The 11,464-nt window shown below is 46.2% G+C and overlaps 1 protein-coding gene across 2 annotated transcripts; it reads right to left on the bottom strand.

The window, feature by feature from the left end:
* Positions 1 to 2,004: 2,004 nt before the first annotated feature.
* On the bottom strand, positions 2,005 to 11,068 carry LOC310704907 (galactosylgalactosylxylosylprotein 3-beta-glucuronosyltransferase 1-like). Of its 2 annotated transcripts, XR_014525075.1 has the most exons (5): positions 10,430 to 11,068; positions 9,735 to 10,270; positions 9,034 to 9,330; positions 7,815 to 7,960; positions 2,005 to 2,257 (listed from the first exon to the last, which is right to left on the bottom strand). XR_014525075.1 is itself a non-coding variant. In XM_083498983.1 (4 exons), exons 1-4 carry the CDS (start codon positions 10,539 to 10,541, stop codon positions 7,874 to 7,876), a joined length of 1,032 nt encoding a protein of 343 aa, XP_083355109.1. In that variant the 5' UTR covers positions 10,542 to 11,068; the 3' UTR covers positions 6,786 to 7,873. The 2 variants fall into 2 exon arrangements, 1 of the variants encoding a protein (XP_083355109.1); XM_083498983.1 differs by lacking the exon at positions 2,005 to 2,257 and having other exon boundaries at positions 6,786 to 7,960.
* Positions 11,069 to 11,464: the final 396 nt, after the last annotated feature.

The following is an 11,464-nucleotide window of genomic DNA, read 5'->3' as shown; positions in this document are numbered from 1 at the left end:
ATGAGAAACTGGCATTGGGCAAAATGCTCATTCAAATGACAAGTGTATTTCCTCGTTCTACTCTGCTTTAACAGCAATCATTCATTTACAAATAGACAGGCAGATCAAGCCACATACTTTGTTTTTTAAGCCACAGGATGTAATGCACACATTGTAGGACTAAGCACCATGAAATCAGTGGAACTTGCTGTGGGTGGATGAGGAACAAGAATAAGTTTGGGCTGCCAGAATGTCAACACACACGCCACCACCACCAATTTTTAAGTAATACTTCTTTTCACCCATAAGAGCTGAATGCTTTTATTTTTAAAGTAAAAGTAGAGTGAGGGCACAAACTTGCAGCCCCAGACAGCTTCACTGCTAATTTGACTCTTGGTCATAAATCCCCTGCTGTTCTTTGATGGGTGCACCTCAAAACCAAGAAACTTGTGTAATGAAGAAGCATGAAGAACCTGCATGAATCCTCATAACTAACTTTTTAATAAAACATGGCCATTTCTAGATAGCCGTAATCGGCAGTCTAGACAGGTGGATAGCGCACAATTCTCAAGGTGCTCTTCTACACAGAACGACCTAGCTTCAGACTGCTTAATCAAACATTGAAGCAAACAGGAACATTTGTTGCAAGCAATAACCCCCTTTTTATTGGTCCCCAGGAACTGTCAGCCAAGAAGAGTCAGACTCAGATGGTTTCCATCTTAGCCCATGTAAATAGAAAGATTGGAGGCTGAACAAACAAACATGGCCTAAAGCAAATGCCCCTGTTACTCCAATGTGAACACACACAAAAATGTTTTGATCCTGTTTTGGTTTTCAGAGAAATCCAGCCTTCGTTAAATGTAATTAATATCCATTAAGGCTCTCCCAAATGCTATGCCAATATAAAAACAGTGTTGTCAAATGGACAAAACGTTACACTTTAAGCTAGGAAGCCTCTGCGGTTGATGTTGCATAATTTTGGGAAATCATGTCCAAAGAATCAGATGGTGTGCATATGTGTGTTTGAGGCCTTCAGAGTGGTGGGTGAACAAAGGTAGGGTGTTTTTGTTTTTGTCAGGTGAAGGGGGAATGTTCAGATTCCTTTGCTTCTGTGTGACACCATTTCTTTATACCTTTTGTGGGCGTGTGAGGGCCTGGGGGTACAAAACATGGAAATTGGAAGGCGGGCAGCTGGGTGGGTGAAATGTACTCTAAGAAACCCTTCAGTTTTGTGGAGTTTATATCAGTTTGTAATAAAAACTGTCAGTCATCGGGTGTGTCTGTCAGTGCTTGCCTGGCTATATATCCTTTGTTCACAGCCCAGGTCACACCTGATAGGCTGGTTCAAACTTCCCTTACGGAGCTAGATTGGACGGCTCCCACGGCCAATCAGATTACTACATTCTAAAGTCCTACCTGCCTGTTATTCTAGGATTAAAGCTCCAGATACAACAGTGGGTGACAGCAGGAGCAGCAGCAGAAGGTTGAACAGACCTGGCGAAGCCTCAAAACATGTTGACAGCATCTCTGTGGTTTGCTTCCTTTTTCCTATTGCCTGATGTTTATCAGCAGTATCACTGCAGACACTGCTTCCTGAATCCAGTTTCATTTCTTTCCTTGTTAGGGCGTATGGCAGCCCTAACAAATAGTAATAATAAATAAGTACTGTGCTGGATCTAGACACATCAAAGAAGCATTTCAGTTAAACACGTTGTAAATTTAAACAGGGAAAACAGGTACAGAAATAAATGGGACCCCACATTGCCATCTGGTGGTACACTGTTATATCGCACATAAAAGTAAAAGTAAAGGACCCCTGATAGTTTGGTTTTTTGTTTTTTTAAAAATATTTTTATTAACAACTTCAACATACAAACTATCAAAACATATCATATTCAATATTTCCCCCTTTTCCCCACCCCCTTCTAACCCTCCCTCCCCAAGACTTTCCTCAGCTCCTTTCTCTGATTTCTCAGCACATATTATTTTCTGCATGTTATAAAATTATACATATCCTTACGTTATCCATCTATCATGTTATCAACCAATAAATATGTGTATGTTTATTTGAACCCTTCCAAGGAGTCCAGTTCATTTTGTTTTCTTTTTAGATAATTTGTGAAAAGCTCCCATTCTTTCTTAAAGTCACACTTGTCCTTGTCCCACAGTTTGTATGTCAATTTAGTCAGTTCTGCATAACTCATCAATTTTTCTTGCCACTGTTCTTTCGTTGGGATTTCCTCATTCTTCCATCCTTGTGCTATCAAGACTCTTGCCGCTGTTGTGGCATACATAAATAAATTCTTTATTTTTTTTGGCAGGTCTTGTCCTAAAATCCCTAACAGAAATGCTTCTGTTCATCACTTCCCAAAAAATGTTCATTTCTCTACATTCCCACCACATATTATAGAAAGTCCCTTCTTTTTCTTTACATTTCCAACATGTGTTTGACCCGGTTTTGAACATTTTTGCTATCTGTACTGGTGTAACATACCATCTATACAACATTTTCATGTAATTTTCTTTGAAAAGAGAACAATATGTAAATTTCAGATTTACTTTCCACAATTTCCCCTATTTCCCCCAGTCCTCAAATTGTATATTATGCCCTATATCTTGTGTCCACTTGATCATAACCGACTTGACCTCCTCATCTTTTGTTTCCCATTCTAGCAAAATACTATATGTGTTATGTACCGAAGTTCTCACCCTGGGCCAGCAGGGGGGATACTGTAGATAGTTTTCACTCAGGTCCACGTCAGTTATTTTAGGCGGGAAACCCTGGGTTGTTGTTGCTACAGTGTTGACAGCCGGCTGCCTATAAAAGCAGGCCGGCTGAGCTGCTTGCTGTGCAGTTCTGTTCCAGCTTACAAAATAAAGAGCTGTTTTGGAGAAATCGCTGTGTCGTCTGCCATGTCTACCCACTATTCAACACTGGCGACGAGGATGGGATCGGTGGACATCAGAGCACAGCCAGATGCAGCCATCCTCTGAACTGAGCTGAATCACAGAGCGAAATCACTGAGTGAAATCACTGGACAGAACCAATTCAGAGCTGACTGTTCCGGCTGGAGCACTGTGTTCCATCCATCGCCCTTCACGCCGGCATTGGAATCATGGCTTCACTTGTGCCTCTACAGCTGTTTGTGCCAGCCTCTGAATCATGGGACTCCTACCTCGCTCGGTTTGATTGCTACCTCCAAGCCAAGGAGCTGACAGCAGTATCAAATGAACGGAAGCAGGGTCTATTCCTCAGCCTCTGTGGGCCTGAGGTGTTTGAGACGGCCCGAGCATTGGTTGTGCCTGAAGCAGTCCAGGCAACACCATGGGACACGATCCAAGAGAAGCTCCGCAACCACTACGCGCCAAAGCCGTCCAAGATTGCTGCCCGCCATGCGTTTTACCACCGGAACCAGGCAGAGGGGGAGTCAGTCAGCAACTACACCACTGCCCTCAGACAGGCTGCAATGCACTGCGAGTTTCGAGACTTAGATGATGCCCTGATGGATCGAATCGTCTGCGGGGTCCGGGACATCCATCTGCAACGGCGTCTCCTCGCCAAGCCAGACCTCACGCTACAGAAAGCCATTGAGGAGGCTGTGGCCTCAGAAGCTGCTGAGCCCAGGAGATCCGCAAGTCCAGCAGCCCGTGTCTTGCTAGGAAGCCAGTTCCAGTGCATCATGAAGAGGCCAACAGTGATGAGGCATCCTCCAGTGAAGACGATGACGTGCACCAGACAAAGTGGGAGCGCAGGAAGTTCCAACAGAAGTCCAAGGGCCAACTGGAATGTGCCGGCTGCAGAGGCAACCATTCCCGTGCCAAGTGTCGATTCAGAGATGCCATCTGTCGGAAGTGTTCCAGAAGGGGCCACATCTCTAAGGTCTGCCGATCGGCTCCGTCTGACACCCCCCGTTCACCGACTCACAAGTCCAAGTCTTCACTCCAGTCTGCCAAGGAAAGCTGTTTCGCTCTCACCAACTGCCGCTGCCCGTCTGGAACCACGATTGGCCAAACCGACTCGCCTACACGATGCAAGCTGAACGTCACGGTGCTCATTGAAGCAGCTCCATGTGACATGGAGATCGACACCGGGTCTGCCCTGTCCATCGTGTCTTGGAGCACCATCAAAAGACTGGTACCCAGAGTGTCCAAAAGGCAACTCGACTCTAACCGCGTACACCTGAGAGACTACCAGGGAAACGACATTCCCGTGGTAGGCGTTGGCCGGTACCGGATCGCCTTCAAGGATTTTTCAGGCCTGCTCCGGTTGGTGGTGGTTGAAGGTCAGCGGCCAAGCCTCCTAGGGCTAGACTGGTTTGATGCCCTCGGCCTGGAAGTCACCGGCATCAACTGCATCTCTAACACAGAGACTGAGGGTCTGGTCAAAGACTTTGCCGAGGTTTTTGACGGCACTTTGGGGCAATATACAGGTACGCCCATCTCCTTTAGCCTTGATCCACAAGTTGCCCCCATCAAGCTAAAGCCACGCCGGGTTCCCTTTGCTCTCAAGGCTAAGGTGGACGAACAACTGGACAAGCTGATCGCCCAAGGAGTTTTGGAGCCGGTGGACCATGCCAAGTGGGAAACCCCCATCGTCACGCCTGTCAAGCCAGATGGGTCGGTGAGAATCTGCGTTGACTACGAGTGCACGATCAACAAAGTACTTCAGCAGAACGCTTATCCGGTTCCTGTTGTCCAACACCTGCTGCATTCCCTGGGTGAGGGTAAGGTCTTCACTAAGCTGGACCTTGCCCAAGCCTATCAACAACTGCCCGTCGATGATGCCACTGCTGAAGCCCAGACGATTGTCACCCACTGAGGGGCATTCCGTTGCCGCCGGTTGCAGTTCAGGGTGAGTGTGGCTCCTGGCATCTTCCAAAGCCTTATGGAGCGTTTCCTGCAAGGGCTTCCGGGCATGGTACCATATTTTGATGACGTCTTGGTGTCCGCAGACTCACACCAGCAGCTGTTCGAGCGCCTCCGTGCCGTGCTGACCAGGTTCCAAGAGGCCGGGCTCAAGGTAAAGAGGGAGAAGTGCCAGATCGCTGTTCCACAGGTAGAGTTCCTGGGCTATCTTATTGACGCCTCCGGCCTTCACCCGACCACATCCAAGATCCGCGCTATCCAGCAGGCCCCCATCCCAAAGAACAAGATGGAGTTGCAGGCGTTCCTGGGGCTGCTGAACTTTTATAACATGTTCCTGCCCCACAAAGCCACAGTGGCTGAGCATCTTCACCGACTCCTCAGCACAAAGACGCCTTGGTCCTGGGGTCATCGGGAGACGGCGGCCTTCAACGCAGTCAAGGCTCTCCTTTCATCGGACCGTGTGCTGGTACAGTACAGTGAATCCAGGCCGCTGGTCATTGCCTGCGACGCCTCACCTTTTGGCATCGGCGCTGTCCTTAGTCACCGTTTTCCAGATGGAAGAGAAGCACCGCTCGCCTACTTTTCCAGGACGCTATCTCCGACGGAACGGAATTACAGCCAGCTCGACAAGGAGGCACTGGCACTTGTGGCTGGAGTGAAGAGGTTCCATGAATACCTCTATGGCAGGACTTTTGACCTCATCACTGACCACAAGCCGCTCTTGGGTCTCCTCGCCGGTGATCGTCCAACTCCACCGGTCCTCTCGCCACGCATGCTGCGATGGACTGTTTTCCTGGCTGCCTACCACTACCGGCTCGTCCATCGCCCGGGGAAATCGATGGGCCCTGCCAACGCCGTCAGCCATTGCCCTCTTCCAGCGTTTGTGGAAGACCCGACTCCAGCTTCATCGCTCCTCCTGATTGAGGATCTTCCGGCAGCGCCTGTATCGGCTGCCACTGTGGCCTCCGCATCTGCCCAGGATCGTACCATCAGCCGTGTGCTCAACTGGGTGTGGAGGGGGTGGCCACAAGGGCGAAGGGAGTTCCAGCCCTTTGCAACCAGACAACATGAACTCTCGACTCATCGTGGCTGTCTGCTGTGTGGAGACCGCGTGGTGATTCCCCAAAGACTCCGTCAACGCGTCCTGGAGGCTCTGCACGTTGGCCACCCAGGAATTGTCAAAATGAAGGCGTTGGCTCGGTGTTACGTCTGGTGGCCTAACATGGACGATGCCATCACTGCCTGGGTGTCTGCCTGTCAAGCGTGCCAAGAATCGAGGCCTGCACCACCGGCAGCTAAGGGACACACCTGGGAGATGCCAAAGACACCCTGGTCGAGGGTGCACATCGATCTGGCTGGCCCCTTTCACGGTCGGACCTTTATGGTAGTGGTGAATGCCTATTCCAAATGGCTGGAAGTGGCCCTGATGCCCTCCACCACTACCGAGGCCGTCATCCGGGTGCTGCGAGGCCTGTTTGCGACGCATGGGTGTCCTGATGTCCTTGTCTCCGACAACGGACCACAGTTCACGTCAGGCAGGTTCCCAGTCAGCCTTCATAATAGCTCTATACTGGTTTCATTAGTATGAGCATTTGGGTCTCAGATCATTCCATGTACTCAAGACCTTTTCCTTTATTTTCCAGGTTTTAAATTGTAAGTGTGTGTAAGTGTGTGTACTGTGTTATAAGTGTGTGTAAGTGTGTGTAAGTGTGTGTACTGTGTTATAAATTTGTAAACTGCACTGGTAGTGGGTTCCAAATACTTTAATAAATAAACAAACATTTTGCCTAGAATCCCACTGACTTCAGCTCCGTAAACCTAGTGGGGAATGGGAGAAATCACAAAACTGCACAAAAATGGGGTGGTATTCTGAAGCTGAGGCTCCAATACTTTGGCTCCTCTTGAGAAGAGAAGACTCCTTGGAAAAGACCCTGATGTTGGGAAAGATTGAGAGCACAAGGAGAAGGGGACGACAGAGGACGAGATGGTTGGACAGTGTTCTTGAAGCTACGAACATAAGTTTGACCAAACTGCGGGAGGCAGTGGAAGACAGGAGTGCCTGGCGTGCTCTGGTCCATGGGGTCATGAAGAGTTGGACACGACTAAACAACAAACATTCTTTTGAATGTCTGAATAGGGCTTTGAATGGCTAAATAGTAGTGCTGAAATAAAAGCTGACTTTGATTAAAAGGGTGTGGCTCCAGAGTCCCTAAAAGTGATTATGCTAATAAAATGAAGCAGATATACTATTGTTTGTATTAAGTTTTTGTGGAGTTAAGACAATGGTCCATCCTCTATTTAAACCACGTCCCTCCAGATCTAAAATGGTACTATATATTAAATAGGCTGCAACCCTGTGCATGCTTATTAAATTTCTGGGGAAAGGTGCATAGGTTTCACTGTTAAGTTCCTTTTTAGACTGCTTTGTTTTCATCCTTCCCATCCTTTCAAATCCCAATTCAACAGGCATAGTTTTCTCAATCCAAACTGAAGTTCTTATCAAGGTCACAGGTTTCCTTTTTAAATGCAGATTTATTTATTTATTGGTCTTCTTGAACTAAAAGTTGACTTGATAGCTTTTTAAAAGCTACAACTGTCTCCATTGAAGCATGCCAAGGGTACCGTAGCTATTCTGAGTATCATCTGAGCTTAGCTGCAGAGCAGGGTGGGTGAGGGAAATGACAATGTTAGACTGACTAAGAACCATGCATGAAGCTATCTTCACAGCCAAAGGTCCGTCTTTCTCATCTTCACGCATCTGCCTCAGAAATTAAACCAGTGCATTTTTTTCCTAAACGCAGCTAAATACAATCTTCAACAGAGCTTGAAATTAAGTTTGTGCAAAGGATTGTGGATATCTGAAGGAGGTATCAGCATTCCTCCCCCACATATATTCTTGAAATATAATTTCTCTTTGAATCAGTCTTGAAGTAGATGAGAGAATCAGCAACAACAAAAATACATAATACCATTTAATAACTTAAGATGCATTGCATTGTCTCTTTTTGTCTTCTTATTGATTTCCCGATTACACCTCCATCCTTGGATCTGTGAATCCGTATTTGCCTTCATTACCCAGTCCTGGCTTTTCCGTCCTCGTGTGCCAAACCAAGACCTACGGAGAGAATGTGCACCTTATTAGGATGTCATGGCTGAACCTGAAGGCAAATATTGGCAAATATGCATGGCAGCCATCCGTGAAGCCTCTGGAACATATACATCTGAACAGAACTATACTGTCTGAACAGAAAAATCTCTGGAACATGTATACATCGATAGGAGCTGCAAGCCTTGTTGGAAGGGCATGTTGATACTGCTCTTTCTATTAATGAATTAATGAATTAAATGTATATTCTGTCCTTTGTCACAAGATCTCTGGGCGGTTCACAGAATAAAATATAAGATAAAAACACCAAGTAAATAATTAAAACAAAAAAGAAAACAAAGCAATAACCTTCCCTTTTAAAAATGAAAAAACCCCAATTAAATAACAATCACTCCTACTAATGTGGGATTCATCTGAGTTGAGGTAATTTTAATCTGTTTTAGTTTTATAACTGTGTACTTAAATTACGCTTGAAATTTAATTTTATTGCTTATCTTTCTGTAAACTGCTTTGAGGTGGGTTTTTATTTTATTTTTTACAATCAAGCAGAATATGAAACAAACCAACGAACAATTCCATGAGCACTGACCCCTTTGTAACCAAACAACCCCCATATTTGCACAAGAGGGAGGGGGATCGGAGGGCTTGGCGGAACCCCAGTGTTTGGGAACACCCCAAATGAAGACGAAGCATGCTCTGTAGCCACAGAATGTTGAGCCATAAGACATTTTATAAAATATCAGTAAAACGTTAACGTTCATTGCAGTAAGATGCTAAAACATGCTGGAAACACTCAGCAGTGTGTGCCTACCCAGTGGCAGACCTTGGTGTCTCAAATTTCATCGGCACCCCTGCGGGTGACGCCAAAATCCAGTCGTCCCCCCCGCCTTCCTTTGGATGTCATAGTTACGGCACCATCTGCGGTACCCCAGAAGCTCTGTGCCCAATGCAACAGAACTGGACACTCTCCCCCAAATCCACCTTTGGCCTGCATAATCTCAAATGAGAGGCACCTTCCATGGTGGAAGTGGATGGCGGGGTGTGTGGGAAGGCTGTTGCACAAACACTTTGGCCATGCTAACCTTTGTGCACTTGGCGGCTCTGGGCTCCAGTTCATCCATCGTAACCAGATCCTGCAGAATACTAGTTTCTTGGTAACCTGGTTTCACTCCGTCCAGCTTGAAAGTGGCCTGAGGCTTCTCCAGGATCAGCCTGAGGCTGATGGCAAAGCCAGCCATGTCAATGGCAAAGGGCCGCTTAGGGTCGTATGCCACCTTCCAGCCCACCACTTTGCCTGCCGGGCTCACCTTTGGGGACTCGTACCTGAGGCTCCCGACAAAGGCGACTGGCCAGACGGACACCTTCTTTGTGTAGCGCATCTGCTTGTCAGAAAGAAAACAAAATTGTGATGGCCGTTCCTCTGAGAATTCCTCAAGCATTCCACTTTGATTCCTCCGACTTCCCTTCTGTGCACCCACCTTCTGAAAAGCCCGACAGGTTAATGAGCACAGCAATAGCGTTGTTAAAAATGGTAGCACAAACAGCACAATCCTAACCATGTCTACTCAGAAATAAATCCCATTGAATCCAATGGGGGTATGCTCCGAAGGCCAGAACATGTGCTCTTCCACTGAGCTCCAGCACCTCTCCATTGTCATCGGCTTGGCATCTCTTCCTATCCACCCAAATAATGCTGTCCACTATGGACAGGGCAATGCACTCAACCAATGTGCCTGAATCATGGACCCCAAAGATGAAACCACCCTAAACTCGAGTCTCATACCTCTTCAAAGATCTCTAGGCTATAGGTGTTGTCATCATCAGCAAAGTAGACCACACCCTCTGGTGGTGGTGTGGTGTTGAAATTCTCCCTCAGCCAATGCAGTCCAAGATTCCTCTGCAACGTGCCCCTTGCTTTTTGAGATGGGAACCAGAAAGAGCTCTTCAGACTCTTAGGCGTCTCAACGTTCAGGTGCGTAAAATTGATCCCTGTCTTCTCCAGCAGATTGGATACTAGGTTGGTCCTTCTGGGAGCATCTTCCACCACCACCCAGTGGAGGTTCTGCACGTGGAGGAAAGTATTGGCCAGACGGGTCAGCTCAGCCTTCTGCACTGGCCGGCTGTAGGTAGGGGTGATCACAAAGATGGAAGGCAGAGCCTCTGACCATGGGGGAGGCCTGGAGTACACATAGCTCCGGATTGCTTTTGGAGCTGCTCCAACAGCCGGCTGCCGAGCACATGATGAGAGTCCATCCTCCCTCGCGAGTGGTGTGCTATTATTGAAGAGAAATTTGGCCTTCACATTTTCATCTGTTTCCTCTAAGGCAAGTCGAATAGAGAGAATAAATCATAAAACACCCACTGCAGTGCCACCAAGACCTTCATCACATTCACATTTGTATTTTAATTATCCCTGAGCACTGTAATTGCAATGGGGTAAAAAGAAGCTCTTTGTAAGGCTGGGCTTGGTGCACTTACTTCTCAGAAGGTTGAGGTAGCGGGTAGTTGGGTACTGATGCAACAGTGTAAGAAGAAGCCCCCATGGCAACACAATCAGAAGTGTAGTGAGAAGGTTACGTCTCCTCAGCATGCTGCAGAGATGTCCCACTGCCTGGGCATCTCCCTACATTTCAGAACAAAGTAGCGGGGGGAGTTATGAAAGTGTATGGATAAATATAATGACACTTGGAACGCACTTGTAAAATTATAGTGACTTGTTAATAACTATATACTGGTTGGAATAACAGCATTACTTATATACATAAATATGGTATTGTATTACAGTCCCCCCCATTTATTATTTCATTTGCATTTTCAAAAACAGGAACAGGGAGCATACTTAGCCCCTTCCCTCTCCCTGTTCCACTTACAACTTCGTACCAAATACAACATTTATACATATACCATATGACTTCCCTTCCACCCTTATCCTGGTTCCTTTGCTTTTCTACTACTCTGCGTAATCCACATCTTTTTAATCATCCAGTTTGTTATCTATTAAAAACTCTATTTCATCTCTGCTAGATTTACTAAAGTCCTGCTAAGCTATGTATTGTTTATACCGGTTCTTAAAATTTTCAAGAAACATTATCCATTCCTCTTTTTTTTACTTATCTTCATTTTCTCTTATCCTGTACCAGCCAGTTTGGCATATTGAAACATTTTACACATTTGGAAAGTCATGACAAAACTGCTAGAACAAATTAGAAGTGGTTCTAAATTTCTAAAAGGAATAGCAGCGATTTACTCAGAACAAAAAGCAAAATTAATTATAAATCAGGTGAAAACGGATGACTGTAAGATCCAAAAAGGAACGAGACAAGGATGCCCATTATCACAATTATTGTTCATCCTGGTACTGGAAGTACTTGCCAGAAACATAAGAGCAGACAAAGAGATTATAGGTGTAAAAACTGAGAAAAGCGAATTTAAGTTAAAAGCATATGCAGATGATTTAGTGATAGCAGTGGAAGAACCTAAAACTTCACTCCCCAAAGTAATAGAAAAAAAATT

This window comes from Podarcis liolepis (assembly GCF_965112155.1).
Source record: "Podarcis liolepis genome assembly, chromosome: 4".
Lineage (NCBI taxonomy): Eukaryota > Metazoa > Chordata > Lepidosauria > Squamata > Lacertidae > Podarcis > Podarcis liolepis.
The sequence above is the reverse complement of the archived record's forward strand: the minus strand, read 5'-3'. Positions and strand labels throughout refer to the sequence as shown.

Excerpts from the sequence above, each read along its gene's own strand:
- LOC310704907 (XM_083498983.1), bottom strand. The coding sequence starts at position 10,541 with ATGCTGAGGAGACGTAACCTTCTCACTACACTTCTGATTGTGTTGCCA. Across the intron at positions 9,331-9,734 it reads GCCTAGAGATCTTTGAAGAG|ATGCGCTACACAAAGAAGGT; the intron begins GTATGAGACTCG and ends TCTGACAAGCAG. Across the intron at positions 7,961-9,033 it reads GAGCCGCCAAGTGCACAAAG|GTCTTGGTTTGGCACACGAG; the intron begins GTTAGCATGGCC and ends TTCTCTCCGTAG.